General features: G+C 31.3%; 1 protein-coding gene across 2 annotated transcripts in view; it reads right to left on the reverse strand.

Annotated features, from left to right (window-relative positions):
* Positions 1-4,613: 4,613 nt before the first annotated feature.
* The window catches only part of LOC113553219 (receptor-type tyrosine-protein phosphatase kappa), a 129,181-nt gene continuing 114,662 nt past the window's right edge, over positions 4,614-19,132 (reverse strand). Inside the window, exons 6-17 of one of the 2 annotated variants that reach the window (XM_026956424.1) lie at positions 14,464-14,598; positions 14,238-14,375; positions 11,028-11,185; positions 10,193-10,328; positions 9,659-9,808; positions 9,017-9,116; positions 8,793-8,869; positions 8,235-8,366; positions 7,858-7,986; positions 7,571-7,758; positions 6,812-6,947; positions 4,614-4,796 (exon numbers count right to left, since the gene is read on the reverse strand). In XM_026956424.1, coding sequence (XP_026812225.1) covers positions 4,716-4,796; positions 6,812-6,947; positions 7,571-7,758; positions 7,858-7,986; positions 8,235-8,366; positions 8,793-8,869; positions 9,017-9,116; positions 9,659-9,808; positions 10,193-10,328; positions 11,028-11,185; positions 14,238-14,375; positions 14,464-14,598 — 1,560 coding nt within the window. In that variant the 3' untranslated portion in view covers positions 4,614-4,715. Of the gene's footprint in view, positions 4,797-6,811; positions 6,948-7,570; positions 7,759-7,857; positions 7,987-8,234; positions 8,367-8,792; positions 8,870-9,016; positions 9,117-9,658; positions 9,809-10,186; positions 10,329-11,027; positions 11,186-14,237; positions 14,376-14,463; positions 14,599-19,132 lie in introns of both variants that reach the window. The other variant, XM_026956423.1, reaches the window with a different exon arrangement.

Consider the following 19,132-nt stretch of genomic DNA (forward strand, 5'->3'; position numbering starts at 1 on the left):
GGCGCGAGTCGCCACTGTTTTGATTTGATTTTCTATTGTGCTATTGTGCTAATCGCCACTTTAATATTTCCATTTTATTATATCGTAGGCTCGAATCGCCACTAATTTTATTATGTTGTGTGCGCTGCGAATCGCCGTATCTTCTATACCTTTTTGTTAAGGCATTAATCGCCGTATTTATTTATTTATTTTTCATATATTATTATTTATATTGTGTATTGTGTTTGTGGAAATCGTGTATTATTTTAGGATAGGTAGTAGCTGGCCAGCCGTGTACCGACTGTACATGTGAGTTTTTATTATTGTTTTATACACTAGTTGTTATTCAATTCATATTATTATTATTGGTTGTGCCGAACCGGCAATTTATTATATATATTTTTACCTGTTGTGCCAAAAAGGACGTAATCCATTATTATTTTATTATACCATATTTATTTAGTTACCATTATTTATTTGAGTTACCTTTGTCAATTCATTCAAGTCTACACACACACATTCATACACACGTATACACAAGATACCTATTAGACAACACGCACTACATAGCTTGTCATTATTTGTCCAGTGATCTCGACTACTACTTCGAGCTATTACACCACTACACACCCAGATATTCTTGCATATATTTAAGACTTAGGTGCTAGCGGTGAGTAAGTTGAAGTTGGAGTCCGTGTGCGCGTATTACATATTACTATACGCTCCCGGCCCGTACACTTGATAATATATTTAACATGGTAGGTACTGTTGGTACCTATCTATTACCGGTTTAAACCATTTGAACAAACAATACACAGTTTTGATGATAAATACTTAATATATATATTCATAAAGTTGCTAAAATCGTAGTTTGCAACTTCAAACGCAGAACAATGCACAAATATATAAATACGAATCGTATATAATATAACTAGTGTAAAATTGTTATAACATAACTGGTCCAGTACAATATATTTTGATTACGGAATTAAATAATTTAAAAATATATAATATTATTAGTATAAAAGTGAATTAAAACTAATTATGAGGAACAAAAGTTGTATAAATTAACCGACGCGTGATTGTAGGGTTTGCCGAAAGGATTATTTTAATTTTATACTATATTCAGTATTCATCTAACCTTTTAGCACTCATATAGGAAAATCAATTGTAAACGGTATGCATGAAAAAACGGGTTTTGTGAAAAAGTCTGCAATCACCAATTAAGTGTTGCATACGTTGTTGCAGAGGAAGACATGTGGTAATAATATATTTCAAATTTTTCAGAACGATTTTAAACATTTCCAATTACACGTTTAATACTATAAATAGATTTTCATCCTTTTTCTACATCTATCTAAATATTATATTACAATGTGATTTTTATGACCAATTTTCATTGATTTTTATAGATGATATATCTGTATGCAAAACACTGCAAATTCAGCATCTTCAAGGTTCGGCATTAAGAAAAGAGTAATCTTGGATTTTAGGTCATATAGTTATTGGGTTTTTACGAGCAGTTATTACGGTTTGTTGTTACATACCGACGAAACATGGTTCGAATACTATTTATTATCAAATAAAAAACATACATTTGCGAGCGTATATCGTCTATCAATATAGCATATAGAAGCAATAAGTATCATTACATTCTAATATAAATATTATAATTTATGTATATGATAATTTCGTTTCGAGGATATATATATCTATCTATAATACGATTATTCTATTATATAATATATAATATATATATATTACTTATTTTATACCTATTTATTCGTTCCGGCAAACCCTTTCTACAATATTTTATTTTAATACCGTCACTCGAACTATATTATAATATATATTTAATTATAACGATGATGATAATAATAATATCAATAATAATAACAATGCATATGACACGCGCACCCTGTATTTTCAATCTTAATACAATATATAATTCAACATCAAAAATTACCCCGATTATTTGAATTGAACACCGTGTGACACGCGTTTTAAATAATATAATGTGTACCTAATATATTATATTACGTATTATAGAATAATATAACATCTTATGATAAAATTTTATACAGGTACACTTCTATGTACAGCAAAATTTCTTAGTGGATAAAAGTACGATCTCTATTTACGTATAAATTATACGTGTGTGCGAGTAAATATGACGTATATACTAGGTATACTTACATATTTTATTATTTATACAAATTTATTATAGTCAGTGGTGCTGTTATCGATGTATACACAGTAGATATATGATGGATTTACAATTATATAAGGCTGTCGGATGCTGGTAATTGGGTGCACATAGTGGTAACCGTAACCTTGGTATAATATATATTATATTGACAATATTGTGTTATATTTATATGGTATTATAATAATACACGACCGCCTCACACGTTGAATTCATATCTGTATGGAGCTGAAGTATATAACATTAGGAAAAGTTTACCTTGTTTTATTTTGTACCCTGTTTTAGGATTGATGAGAAAGAGTGATTGTGTTAAAGGCGGTGTAGCTGCAGCTACGTCTACAGTCGTGTCTCGTGCTTTACAAGGTTACTTCATAATCTACCAATATAACAGCGTGAACCGTGATTTCCGAAAAAAAAAATAATTTGTAGTTGTTTTTGTCTGTATTTTGCTGTTAGTAAGCGCTGTAACTTAATTTTACTATATACAGTATACATACTTTACATACCAGAGTGTTTGCAACATTTTTCAATCTATAGTCGCATAAGCGCGTTTAACCAGTTACCACTTAGCAGTTAATCTATCGGTACAAAAACATATTTGTATCGTGTCGTCTATAATTTAATGCGTCGTGTTAAAATCCCAGTGTTTTAAATGGCTGAACATCCTTTTTATATATTACCAGTAGCGTATTCTGAATTTTTTTTAGGGGGGGGGGCACACACTGTCTAAAATTTTATAAGACATATTGTAGTATGTGTTCATGCATACAAATAAATATAAATTTTTGAAACAAAAAATAATAAATACGGCCAATAACGAGAGGGTGGCATGCCCCATGTGGCCCCTCCATTGGATATGCCATTGTATATTATATTACCGGGCATTACCGTTAAGTTGAAAAATATTTAACTTTTTGGCGTGTGATTAACAATGATCAAATATTTATCTATACAATTTAAATGATAAAACGTTTGAAATATTAAAAGCCAAACCGGCTAACCTTTAATCTGTTGGTTCTGAGTATGTTTATTGTCTACTAAGTTATAATGTGATCAAATAAGTAACGCAGTACATTTTTGACGACTCAATGTAGTGTAAATAGTGATAGTACCTTTTCACATTAAAAAAATTACTATAAATTACAACGTGATTTTTATTTCGGAAATAACGGTACAGCACAAAGTCAACCTTATCGTATTCTTAATTCTTAACCTGCACAGTTGCTGTAACCTCGATATGACTTATCATTCACTAATCACGACCTACTGGGACATTTCTATAACTATAGAGTTGGCTCTAACTCGATTATTGGACACGACAGACGACGTAACTTACGCTGTTTAGTGTGTTTGAGAAACAGGAACAGTGCGACTGTGTGAGCGAGAGGCGGCAATATTACAATATTGTATTTTAATATACAGTGGCGGCGGTTACCCAACACGCGGACGCGATTCATGACGGACAGCAGCCGGCGTATCCGTTGACCGCCGCGGCTGACCGGCGCAACGGCGGCCTGTTGAGTTCGGCGCCCAGCACAACGACAGCGTTCAGGTCGTCGTCGCAGCTCTCGTACACCGAAGACGACGACGCGCTGTCGGAGGCCAGTGAGTTGGCGGTGGCCGTTTCGCCGGTGCCGTCGTCGCAGCTGTAGACGGGCGACTGTCGCCGGCGGCAGAACATCTCATGCCGCTTGCGCCGACTGCTGCAACCGCCGCTCGAATAGGTCGACGTGTCGTCGTCGACCGGCGATGGTGTAGCCGTGTTCGTCGCTGTGGACGGCGGCGATAGAGGTGGCGGCGGCGGCGGCTCGCGCTTTCGTTCGATTAACACGTCGCCGACTATTTCGCCCGTCTGAGAGTGCACTTGCAACACGTTGGCAGGCCTGCAGCGGATGACCGGCGCCGGCACTTGTGTCCGTACCTCGGCTGCAATTTTCACCGTCACCGTCGCGATCGGTCGGTGATCGATGCCATCTTCGTCGTCGTCATCGCCGCCGCCGCCGCCGCCGTCACAGACGTCCACGGTATCGGCAAACGCTACGGTCTTCTTGCCAGCCGACGCGATTGAACAGCTACGGTGGTCGCTGCGCTGCAACAACGGCGGTACGGGCGCGGACGCTATCGGTTCCGGTTCTGGGAGCAGCACACCGGCAGCAGTCAGACCGGAAACCACGGCCGCGTGATGTTCGGGCGTCGCGTCCACGCTGGTCTGCTGTATGGAGTTGTGCAGCAGTCGCGTGCTGTGCGTCTTCAAGTCCAGCCTTAGGTAGTACGGGTTGTAGTAGAGCAGCGGGGCCGTGTCAGGCAGCGGATGCGTGTCCGGCCGGTCGACCGCGAACTGCTTGACCACCACGTACCGTCCCGGGTACGGTATGGGCGCGGGGGCTGCGCCGTGACCGTCGCCGGACGTGGACGCGCCCCAGCCGTCGCCCCGGGACGCTGCCGCATCGTCGCCCGGTTGGTCGGGCGTCAGTGGTTGCGCCGCGCCCCTACCGAACTGACAGTACCACTGAGCTTCTACCTCGTAATCTCATTTCTTCTCCTTTTGGTCCTTATTCAGATAGTGCAGCACGTAGTGCAACACCAGGTCATAACAGTACTTGTACTCAGTCTAAAACAACAAAGAATTAATCCACTTATGTAACTATACTCATTTAAAAGCAATAAATTTCATAATAGTATAATACGGTATGAAATATCTTTGAAAAAACCGTATCAACCTATCGTCATACTAAAAGTAAAATAAATAACTTTAATAATTATATTAAAAACATATCGTGAAATATATTTAGTGACATATTGGCTGACAGACAGCCTTCGTTTAAAATTGTTTTTTCGTATACAACGGTATATCATTGAATTCAAATTTAATATACCCATAACAATGTAATTTACTCAAAACCCTATGTACAGCAAAGTGGTACCTACTTTTTTTATGTTTCAAATAAATAACAGTAAGTAAATAGTAAGTAAATAGTAAATATCATAGTCAAGCTTAAAATTATATATTCATATTTAAATAAAAAAAGGCGTGCAAGTAGGAACCGCTCTACTGTACTCTAGGTCAATATTTCTTGATGTTAATACATTTGAATACTAAAAAGTAATAAAGAGAACATCTAGCCAAGAGATAAATCACTATTTAATTGTAAAAAGTTCCTACGAAATATAATATAACCTAAATGACGGCAATGGTATATAGACCTTTCGAATGTTTGCAATTCGTTGGAAACGAACGGTCTGATGACTAACCGGAAGAGTAAGTCGTAAAAAACGAGAACATTATTATTGATGCTGAAACATGCAGGCGTACACACACAATACGTTTAAGCAGAAGTATAATATTACGTACGATATATTATAAATTTATAAATAACCGTTTATACAAACGAGACAGATTTTGAATTAACTTTTGAGGTTATACTGCGTACGTTTAAAATGCAATAAAATTGTATTTTTAGAATTCTGAGTGGAGGAATAATTGCCGTATTGGTTATACATTGATGTGTGTTTTAATTTTAATTTTTATGTCTTTCATTATCTTTTGGAGCAATAAAAACAATTTTTTCTACTTTGAGAGTAATTTCTGCCTTCTGGTAGACAATCGTATATAGTTTATAGTTTAAGGTATAACATTTAATAAAATTCTTGTACTTATTTCATAACATTTTCAAAATAATATGTTGGTTCTTTCTTTCTATGATATTTAAAGACATTAAGACTGTTCGATGTTTTTGTATTATTTTTTGATTTATGTGTGAAAACATTTCTATTTTTAATAAAATGGATCTAAAATTTATTATTATAAGATTCCCCTTAGGTTTTCTTAGAAATCTAAAATACTCAATAAATAATACAATCCACAACTTTTTGTTTATAAAATTTTCAAGTTTTAATTTCGTCGAAATAGTATAATTAAACTTTTAGTTATAATTTGAAATATATTATTTATAGGGAATCCATGCGTTCTACGTTATTATTATGAACTATATCATACACAATATAATTTTTTTAAATATTTAGATTAATTTTTAGTTATCTATGTGAACCATATTCACACCGTTTTGCGATGCCCTGGTATTTATTATTATATGTTATATTACCCATCTAATAATTAAGTACTTATAATTTATACAAGAATTCATACAAGAGATTTGGTTTTAGCTTAAATCAGTTCATCTTAGATACTGATTGAAAAATAAGTTACTAATGTACGAGCAATGTATCTATAGTAAGAAAGGTTGACAGACCGTTTTAATTGAGTATTTCGTTTTTCGTTCATATTCAATGATTTGGATTGTTCAATATTATTGAATTCAAATTTAACACATCCGTACTATATTTAGTGACCTACTCAATGACGAGGTACCATTTGAAATTTATACTATTCATCTGGGAGACATCTTTAGTTATATTATTAATATTGATTACTGGTTTAGTTTACATATATCTAATACTTGATAGTAATCATAAAAATCGTCTTCGAATACTAAGCAATTGCAGTAGGTATTAATCACCCTTAGAAAAACATGGTAGGTTAAATTTAACACTCGACGAACATAATATATAACGTATGTTGACGAATTTGAATATGAGTTGGAAGGGGTTGTATCTTCGGTCGCTCACCATATTCTCTATGAGTTGCGGTCGGTGACGTCTGACGGTCTTTACGGCTTGGAAGACGTCTACTTCACCGTGTTGGATAACTTGTTCGATACACGCATTCGCAGCGCAGTAAACACCGCACCTGCCCCTGCCATCGCTGAAATGGTTCATTCGAAGATTAAAATGTAAAATAATTTATTCATTATTATATATTATAGGGCAGGTGATCAGCTGTCCTTAACAAATGTTTTGGCGTTAACTTATTAAAAAAAATTAAATTTCGTGTCGTTTTGATAAGTAAAGAAAATAATAATTAGTCGAAACACATTTCATTAGTGTATGATTTATTTTACACTATGTTAAAATGATTTAGTTTCACAAACTTATATCAGTTATCACTATTGCACACTGATAATTTTTTTATGTAATCTTTTAATTATAAATGCATAGTTTTATAATAGGTAGGTATGTTATAAAATGTTGAAAACGTATATAAAATATTCAACATAAAGTACGTTATATTTTGTTTAAATAATAAAGAAAATACATATTTTTTTAGTGTTGGAAATACTATATGGGAATTGAGGATTTTAGGTTTTGCCTAAAGCTTACTGAAAAATAGTACGAAATTTGAGTCTTATAAGACCACCCTGGAGTACCGGTAGGCGGTAAAAGGGTCGATAAGGACGATTCTTATGATTTCGTTTTTTTTTTTGTTACTTTATTTTTTATTTTTTATCATCGTAAACACAATGTATTAAAATATTATAATACACTCACTGTGATACGACCACGACAGGTCCGTAGTCGATTCTCTGTCGCCACCTCTCGACCATGTTCATGAGTTCAACCAGAGAGTTGGTAGAAGTTGGCACCCTGTGTCCCAGCGGCCAGCAAGTGAGCTGAAACAGTTGGACCGTTCTTGGTGGCGCTTTCACGCCAGCCATGAGTTCAGTGAGCGATACGATCTGTACATGCATCATACAATAAATAAAGTATAATATTATAACACACTGGTGATATTCATTATTGGGTTATAATAAAACGTGATGATTATGCCATCGCACCTTTTTGTTGATCCTAAACAACCATGTCTTTATGTTCGCGTAGTGATTATGAGATATATGATCGATGGTGAACACCGGACCGTATTTTTTGGAATGTCTACCTTCCGGCCAAAACGGAGGGTATTGTTGCTGTAAAAACGCAAAAGTATTAATAATAATACAATATAAAGTTATAATCTAAGGATGGTAAATTTTTTTAACATGACGTGTACAAAATCGCATGATTTTTGTTTTTGTTTTTTTTTTTTTGTTTCTTGCGTGCCATTAAATTATTCAATAAACCGTTGAATCGTTTTTCATGTGCCTTCAACACGTTTTTGCGTGTCATGTATTCGCCATCGTTGTTATAGTGTATAATATGAAAACCAAAAACTTACAGAGTCTCTGGGTGGCAGGCAGAGGACGACAACGGCCGAACACTCGTAATCGTACACGAGCGACCAAAAATCGCCTGGCGTGTGTTTGATAGGCCATTCCGTGACAATGTATTCTCTGGGTTTAGTGTAGCCCTGTAGTATGAAACAACAAACGACAAACCTTATAGCATACGAGTATAGTGAGAAAAATCGTTCGCAACACAAGCACATTATATATAATATAAATAATATAGTGGTGACCAATCATCTGCATCGACTCGCGAGCCGCTTTTAGCTAAAACTTAAATTGGACGGGGGACCCTTTTTTTCGTTTAATATGCTTATGTAAGTTTTCCGCTTTTTGCGCATGTATACGTTTCAAATTTTAATTGTGTACAAGCGTAAAAATTGTTTAGTCGTATATGTCATTGGTGTTAAGAACGAATTACGTTGACTCGTGAACGATATATTGGGAATTACATAATATTTGACTGGATGACTTATACGAGCAGCGAACATAGTACATATATATACATAGATTGTATATCAATGGATATTAATAGTGTTATGGTTACTTACGTCAACGAAAACTGCGTTTATATAGTCGGTAAACGTATTGCCTTGGAACGAAGTCAAATACGGTCGGAAGTTGTCAGCTAAAGAGAAAAAAACTGACGTAAGAAACAAAATATAGTACGTTTTTATAAAAAATTCGGTGTCAATTTGTAATATTAAGTGTGCATAAATCTGAAGCGGTGTAGTACAATATACAGGTATAGTACATTATATTATAATATACTAACGCGGAACGATCAACACATCTCTGTTCTTTTCTCGGTTGTCACCTCGATGACCACCCGCGCAATCACCAATCGTAAAACGTGGAGTCATCTTGCAGATTTGCTGAAAACATAATGTAACAATCATAATATTGTGAATTATATTTTTTACTTGAATTGGTTTGAAAAAATATGCGTGTAAGTGTATTCCTAATGTAAGCATTCTATTGATGACATCTATAGTTTGGACCTTTGGTTAGTTTACAAGATCAAAAAAGATATTATAAATTTGATAATAATAAAGTACATATTCTACAGACGTTTCTAATACGTATTATTTTATTGATTCCGATTTAAAACAGCGTAACTGATACATTTTAACCTTAAGACATATTGTTTTGTTAATCGTAAAAGATAAAATTAAATTATATCTCATTTGAAAATTGTTTATCGGTTAAGAAGCTAATACCTAAAAAATTAAAAATTTTTCCAATATACAAAATGTTTGGGAGGCAATGCAAGTGCCACTATGTGCCATGTGGTATTGATATATTATACACTTTTGGTAAGTCGTTAATAAAGTCATTGTATTAATTTTTCTATTTCGGTCTATATTTTGATAACATCGTAGTAACAAAGGAAAAAAATACTCATATTTATATATACCTGGTACTCTCTTTGGTATTCGTTGAGCTTGGTCTCGATGTCCTTCATAGACTTTTGTTTCAGCTTTTGTGAAAGTTCTTTGACGGGAAACCATGAAAATCCACAAAGCACAAACTCCTCCAACGTGTCGTATATGAATTTGTATTGATTCTGGTTTTCAGGTATGCATGAGTATTAACAAATAACAATAATATATAAGTTTTTATTTATACCATATTAGTATATTATAATATGATAATGGATAAGCTACACGTCGTTTTGCGGGTGCTCTATTGAAAAATCGATGTGTCACAAACCATGTACTACTTCAAAGATAGTATATTGGATAATATTATAATAAAGTATTTAAAGTATTGGGTATAATATTTTATATAAAGTAATGAAACTAATTTTTAAAGAAATTTGAATTATTATAGTAATATGGTGCTATTATTTAAACGAACGCCTGCTAAGAAAATGGCAAATCGTTGTGAAATTGTGTTACATGCAGAAATAATGAATATTTATGTATGTATATGTATGTACTACGATTACCAGTGTCTCGACCATTCCTTTTCTAGACTGTCTAAGCGTTTTCAAATAACCAAACACGTCATAACAGTCTTCTTCTTCCGCGAGTTCCAGGTTTGCGTCAATAGACAGATAGACGCCGGACCGACCACCGCCGTCGCTGTGAAAATAACAATTCCCCCGTAAATTTATTTAAATACATTATTATAATAAATATTATGTGTAACAAAAAAATAATTGTACTTAATAAATTATTTGTGGGTGTAAAGCAATATAATCCTTTATTTTACAGATTAAATATAAAAATAATTTATGCTCTTTAAGGATATTGTTTTTGGATATTCCTCAAAGTAAGTGCTTTTTGTTAAAATTAATCGCGAAAATCGTACTTACAAGACCAATTTGAATTATCTGATACTAAAAAATGTACTTTTAAATGTTCATATATTGTTATATTCGTGAAATTATAAACATTATACGATAAATATTTTTTAAGTGGTTTAAAATTAACAACTATATAGTAATTATCGAAGTCATGGCTTTTAAACTTTTATTTGACCGTTGGTTATTAAAATATCGTTTGGTTATCAATTGTTATTTACTAAGTATAATATGTGTCATCTAATAACTAAAAATTGAAAATAATCGTCAATTATTTAGTTTACATCACTGACAATTTTTACACGGGGCTACATTATATCCTCGTATCATCGTTAATTTAGTGACTATACGAAAAAAAAATTGAGAAGTGAGTATACCCACTACTTCCCTTTCATACACCATCATATACCATCTTACATTATATGATATATTATGTACGTGATCCATTGTATAGGCGTCGAAAAATGAATACACTCACTTGCAGTGGACTACGATAGGATTGTCGTGTTGTAGCCGGGAACCAACAACGGCTCTCATTCTTCGTCTAAATTCCAATATCGCGTTTGAGAACGGACAGGTGTGGCATGGCCATTCGGTGTAATGGAATTGAAGAAGAGTTCGAGTTTCTTCTTCATTCTGAATATATGAAAATATAAATTTGTTATTATTATAAAATGCACATGTATAGATTAGATCTTTTGTTATTATATTCACCCAGGACTAAATAATTAGATAGTTACTACTTGAATTAATATATATCTATTTTATTACTAACTTTAGTATAACCCGACTTCACGCAGGAAAAATTTAACAAGCAAATGGCTTATAATATTATGTTGTTACGATTTTAGTGTGTCCCAGTTCACTGAAAATCGTAATTTATCGTATTAATCTGAATTTTTAGAGCATTTAAAAATATCTTGAATGTACAGAAATTACAGAGTTCTACTATTAGTTATTTTGTTATGTATTTATTAGGGTATACACAACAATTAAATGTTGGAGAAGTATAGAAGTATTGAGATTTAAGATATTCAAAGTTTTTTCATCATTTTTTTCAATAAAACAGTCGAGTAAAATCAAGTAAAGTTGAGTACCTACTCGTTTTTAGAAATACAAATATTAATAACTAGAGAATTCTTTCAAAGAATATCGACAATTTAATCACAAAATAATAGAAGTAAACTCAACGAATAACCAACATATAATATAATATAGTAGAATAACGCCTTAACTACGACTAAGCCGAATACTAAAATCCTATGCGGAAATTCACAACAATATATAACAACAATATCAATTAATAATGTAATTCCACTTTTTTTTATGTTAATAACGACCATGACAGCCAATGTTTTGTTTTCTTAAACATGTAAATAAATATACGTAATGTAACTATATTAGTTAGTATTTTAAAATTGAAGAGTTACATCAATAGAAAATTAAAAAAATTCCAGCGTCAATATAGAAAAAATTGTATGAGTGTATGAAATGAAAATTTTTTTTCAAAATCAAGTAAAATAACGATATTATATTACAATTTAAATATAGGTAATAATATAATATATCTTACTAATTATCATTGACTGACAAATCATCTCCGTTCAGAATCGTTTTTCGTATACAATGATACCTGTCATTGCATTCAAATTTAACACATCCGTTATAGTAAACCAGTGACCTACTCTCCATCTCTACTATACAGCAGAGCGATACCCACTGGCCCACCTTTTTTTGTTTATATTTAGAATTATCATTGTTTAAAAAAAAAATAGTATAGAAAACTGAGCCGATATGTTCATTTTTGTTGACTTTGTTCACAAAAAGATACATCAATTTCGATTTGCCCATGAACTGGGGAACACTAAAACTGAATACGTCAATATAGCATCATAGTTTATGTTTTTTCATTTTTTCGTGGACGAAGTTGGGTTTATATAGCTAGTAATATAATATAATAGTAGAAAATAATATATATTAGGTTCCGAGTGGAGCGATGAATGTATTGATTTTACAATGATGTGTGTTATTTTTTATACATTTTTTTATTTTTGTGTCTGAATAAGATACATTTTCTAGTAGAAAAAATGCTCCGATAATCAACTTCGAGGGAGGTTTATGGTATAAAATTGAATCTAATTTATACTTAGAGAGGTCAAAAGTATAAGGCATTTCTCAGTATTTTTTAATATAATCGAGAAAAAAAAATTAATATTTGTTAACATTTTAATATTATTATTAAAACAATTGTTTAGTAACCATGGTTACTTTGTTACTTTTGTGTTTTTCATCGTTTTTCATCGTATACAATGGTTTATCATTGAATTTATATTTATTTTTCTTATTTATATTTATATTTACTATTTAGCAGATACAGATCGATACTGTATCTGCTAAATAGTTACCTATCGATGTCTTTTTTTATTTAACTTTCTTATCATTTCATCCCGTCGAGTAAATTGTATACCAGATAGCATAAATTACCGAAACACGTCACGTAGGTACACGTATTAGGCGAGTTTTACTAAACGCTCAAACGTCCAAATGCTTGTGTTATTTATTATTATTAAAAATAAGATACTTTAAACTAATGACAGTAACGCAACACTGTCATATACTATATACGCATGCATAATTTTTAACTTATTCATACAGCGGATTTCGAATTTTATAATGACACACGCGCATATTACAGAAGATGTTTTTAGATAGAGGGTGATCTATCTATTTTATAGAACACACCAAATGACGACACGTTGGTATTAGAAGGTAATAATGGTATATATTATGCTAACTTGACTATAATAACATAATATTATACTGAGTGGATTCACCCAGTTGCTCACTCAATATTTTTTCTTTAATAATACATTTATTAGAATTCTGATTATTGGAAATTTAAAATATATCTACTTAAATATGAGTAGTTATCATATTTTCAAATTATTTGTATTATTTGTAACGCGATGATAAAAACTACTGTTTTTAAAACGAGAACCTTTTATTACTGTAAATTATTTGGTAGATGTTTTTTTAAAAATAAATATTCATTTAATTAATCTAAAATACATTTAAAATATTTATACTAATTGAATAAAAGTTTTTAAAAATGGTTTAAAATAAATATAAAAAATATGTAATATTGAATCTAGTATATATTATACTAAACCGATTTAAAAAAACATAAATGTTGGTGGTTTACACATTAATTATTACACGTTTAAAATTATCATAGCCTTCATATCTCCCAAACCCATTATTATGGATCTACTTTTCTAAGCACACAAAATTAAATAACTCAAAAGCTAGTTGTTAGAATTTTAATAATTTGGTTTGTAAATATTTTCAAAAAATTGTCTGCTAAATAATTACAGTAAAAAGGGGGCAAGGGGGTTCTTATTTAAAAACAGAATTTTGTATCTCAATAAGCTAAGCCTCATGTGCTATAAACAATTTCAAGAATTTAAAAATATAAACTTTTGGTATACTTGGGAATTCCGAAAATACAATTTTGAATAACTGAATTATTAAAGAAAAAAGAGAGCGAGTAAGCTTGATGAACCCTGTATGTTGTCAACGAGTGAACAAACGAGAAGGACCGGAAATTAAAATAAAATTACGAACGTGTATAATATTAATATTATAATAGTGTTATTGCCTACAAAGTTATTGGGTTGTATACACTCACCGTGCCTTGTTTTTTAACGACTTGTATGGTCCTGATGTGAAAATTGGCTAATTCTTCCTCATGTAACACTGATATATTGAGATCGCCATAGTTTTCGCTGTTCACCTTGGCTGACGGCCAGTACTGTATGCACATAACCTAGGGCGAGGAATAAACGAGTGAGACTTCCGCCGCGTAAATAACGGAAACTGTTGTCGGATGGACTATATACACAAATGTTTCAAACCTTGATAAAGTCGAAAGTCTTGGTCAACATGACAATGCAACACGCGTTTTCTTGCCATATCATGCGCCAAAAATCGTTGACCGTGTTCTCGGTGGGCCCTTGCGTGACAATATAAGCATTTGGTTTCAACAGGCTCTGAAATCGATACAATAAAAGATAGTTGAGTGTGTTAATTAATTGAAAACTAACAATTTTTGTAAATGTAATATCATATTTTGATTTTTGACTAATAAGGCTACCCTTTAACTATGATGTGGATGTCAAACCTATCAAAAAAGCTTCATTAGAACAACACACACAAGCCAGGGTTACTGACTTATCTTAATTAATTAACATAGGTAGGTAGGAATACTGTTTGTATAGTCACTGCGTCATTATTATATACTCTTAGTGGTATATGTACTACAAGTATATCGGATTTTGTAGGTATATGGTAGGTTTTTTTGCATTATATAACACGTGGTAAATCAAATACCTACGAATTAATCATATTTAAAAATCTGATTTTTGGATTTACATACCCTGCGTTGTACTACATTTATATATTGTTTTAAAAGTTAAAACTCAAATTATCTAATATTGAAGATGGTAGCGGACAACTACAATGGTTAGAATTTGAATTTGACTGTATTTTTATTTTATAGATAAATAAAACAAAACAAAATTATATGATAAATAGAAATAATTAAATGATAGGTTGATACATAAATAATAATAATTAATAGGTATATTATAGTAATTGAATTTTGTAACTTATGTTAGTCATCAAATTTCAAAAACCAAAATATTATTATTTAGGAATTATTTCGTATTTTTACTTATAGAGTATAGTTATACAACTTAACATATAACATCCAACTTTTAAATCATTGCAAAATTCGGTCATTACTTAAAAGCTTTAACTATATAATACAAGTACATAGTATAAAATACAGACGATAGATGTTAAAGAAAAATTGTTTTTTTTATTAAAACCCACGTCATGGTCATTATATAATGTATATTATATGAGATATTATATTTTTTGCATAATTAAGAATTAAATTATTTTAAATACATATTTTACTTAAGAAATAAGCTTTTGTATTTAAATATAATGAGCTAAACATGATTAAACATGACTCCAGTTAAAAATTGATAGGTTTATTACCTTGATTACGAATAGTTGGTACTTCAGTGGCGATGGCCCTACTTGAAAATGCATGGCCCTACCACTGGCCTAATCTTAGACATTATAATATACTTATTTTTAATTGTTGGCCTTCTATTGGCCCTACCTAGAAAAAAATCCTGGCGCCGCCACTGTGGTACTCGATAGTAGATCTAATGTTCTCTACAAATCCATTAATCAACATTTGAAGGAAGTTTACATTTATGTCATAGTTCATCTATTAGCCGATGATCGTAAGTTAAGCCTATTCAATAGAAGAAGTTGGTAATCGACTAGTACTAGTAGTAATACACCCGTGTACATTTTTAAAATAGCGGTAGCAAAACTTAAAAATGTTTTTGTACTTGTTCAATTGGGATTTGAAATTAAATTGATGATTTGTCATACATTTAAAAATGATTATCAGTATTATGTATAATTGAAACTATGTGATGCTTAAATAAAAGCAAAGTTTCTAGCAAATTTGAATTATTTTATATATATTTTTTAATACGATTGAATTTACAAATAATAAATAAAATAAAAAGTATTTGAAAATTAGTACTTATTTTATTTTAAATTCAAATACTTAGAGAAAGAATTTTAAATACTGCGCCCAAACTTTGTTTGTTAAAATTATTTAAAATACGTATTCGAATACTTTTTGAAATTTAAATACTTTTACTCGAAATTCGAATTCCTCTCAACGCTCAATAGATAACATATAATTCAATAAACATACTAGCGGAAGTAGATTATAGTATTATAGAAATAGACGTGTAGGTACTTACTACTTATACAATAATTATATATACAATGCGATTCTATTATTATCTTGCAGTACAGTTTGTCGTTGCCATCGATAATGGACAATATTATAAATTATATATTAGAATACATACGCATTGTAACGTGGACGGACATGGTGATCGAGGCGTACGATATAAATATAACTTTACTGTGATATTATCGAGACCATAGATATAATATAATAATATTGTAGTGTTATACCGTAGTCGAAGTGTCCAAAACAAGATTAAAACAAAGTTGGGGATACACTTTAATATAATCATATTGGTCGAGTTCGAGTATTGTTCTAAAGTAATATATGTTTAGTTTATATATTATGAATGTGTATAAACTAAACATATTACAGGGTGATTCAATAAGCACGTTCACTCCGTTTTTTCTTTTAATAATAAATGAATTCAATTTCTAATTTTTGGAGTTATATAATTTATTGTATACTTGAAAGACCATATTTTTTAAATTTAAGTTTTAAGGTGTATAATAGTTGATACAAATGGTTTTACAAAAATATAAAATATATGTTATATTTGATCAAGTAAAATAAATTTAATATTTGTACACTTTTAAAAATTATAAAATATGTTGATTGATAATATTAATTACTAAAATTTTCAAATCACCATAGTCCCACCATAAATAATATCTTCCAAATTTGTTATTCTTAGTATACACAAAGGTAAACAACTCAAATATCTCAAAAACTGCTCGTTAATTTTGATTCTGATACTACCAAATTTTCTTAAAAATTATCCGTCAAGTAATTTACTGTAAAAAAGGACGGTCATATCAGAAAAACGGAAGTTGTATAAAAAAATCTTATGAATTTATTTGAAAATAAGGTCTTATTAAGTTTATTTAAAATTTCCAAACATCAGATGTTGAATAACTACATTATGGGAGAAAAACGAGAACCAGCAGCTTGGTGAATCACCCTGTATAATATATATATATATATATATATATTGTATGTATATAGGCTTACAGATTATATCACGGCGTGGTATATAGTGTAATATTATAATACATTTGAAAATGTGCTGACAATAACAGCATCATCAGCGTTGGACCATATTCAACCATTGTGTGCAACGACGAACTAGTGAACGACTGACGGATACGACCGCGAGACGGTTACCTATACACAACGATGTTTGCATAATAAGGACAGGTTTCCGCGCGATATAATACTACGCACGCATATTATATTATATTACTTCACTGTTTATTCGGGTGGTAATGAATCAAAGTGTTGTTGACACGTACGGATTTCCAATATATATATATTTGGAACACACGATCGAAATTTGTTGCAATATAACTATATATATATATGATGATGATGATGATGATGATGATGATGATGATGATAATAATATTATTATCGCTACATGACGCTCCGGCGACGTGTCGACCAACACAATATTATATATATATATATTTATAATATTTACGCGATATCCGAACGATTTGTTTTGTTTTTACGGTAAAAACAGTTTATTAACTCCGAATGTGTATTTTTCCATGCGAGTCACGGACACGTCGTATTGTAACGCGGCACGAATCGAACTGTATAATGTACGTACTATCTAAGTATATATTATTATCTACACTCTACCAAGTAAATGTGTGTAAAAGTTGTCTAATCATCGGCACCCATCATATTACTATTGTATTGTACGATGAGTGTGTGTAAATACAACGATTTTTCGCAAATGTGTTCCATAATAATACATTACCACTTATATATAAGTACCTATGTATAGGTACTAGGTATAGTACAAAGGTTTTAAATTCTAGAAAAAAAAATATTAACAGTCACTGTACCAATATTTGTGGTTACTGATTAGACATACAGCCCATTCAGGTGATGCAGTCACGTGTAAAGTAGTTAGGCCTATAATATAGTTATTATAACAGTCTCATATGTTGTAAAGCATTGATTAAGATGGGACGATTTTCCTCAAAAAAAAAAAAAAAAATCAAAATTAATCAAAATTGATGCTTTCCATTTTACTCAACACGAATTTTTGTACTGGAATATTATGTCTATTTTCTTCAATTATTAAATGAATACGTTATAGTTTTTTCGTTTGAAATCTGAAATTTGTTTGAATAGAAGTATGATAATGCGCACAAAACATTATAGAATACGTTTGTATTATAAAGTACTAGGTATTCGTTGATACGAAAAAAGATTAGAATTCGATAAACCGTTAACTTTATCATTGTTTATTAGCAATCTATAAACTTCTATTGTGCTATTGAAATTGCTTTGTAATTTTTCAAATAAGTTTTAGTAATTCACCGCTACAGGGAATTCAGTATTTATGTATATTGAAATTAAAAATATTCTTGAAACGCGTTGGAGTAAAATGCGTACTTCAATTAATTAATTAAAAATCTACATTTTTAAACGCGGTGTTAAAAACTATAAAGTGATGATTATCTTTATTCTGTTTTACAAATAAAAAATAGAAATCAGTGACTACCATAAATAATCAGTGTACTCGTATAATAATTTTTGTTTTAAAAACAAACATATATTATAATCATGAGTAATATTTTGAGAATGAAGAACATAACGATAAAATCTAAAGTCTTGTTAGACATGAAAAAAACTGATGAAGAAATTCACACGAATACGTACTCAAGTAAAATTATTAAACGAGAATTAAGTACTATTAAAACCAGTGTACATTTATTTAAATC

Source organism: Rhopalosiphum maidis, chromosome 2 (assembly GCF_003676215.2).
Source record: "Rhopalosiphum maidis isolate BTI-1 chromosome 2, ASM367621v3, whole genome shotgun sequence".
NCBI lineage: Eukaryota > Metazoa > Arthropoda > Insecta > Hemiptera > Aphididae > Rhopalosiphum > Rhopalosiphum maidis.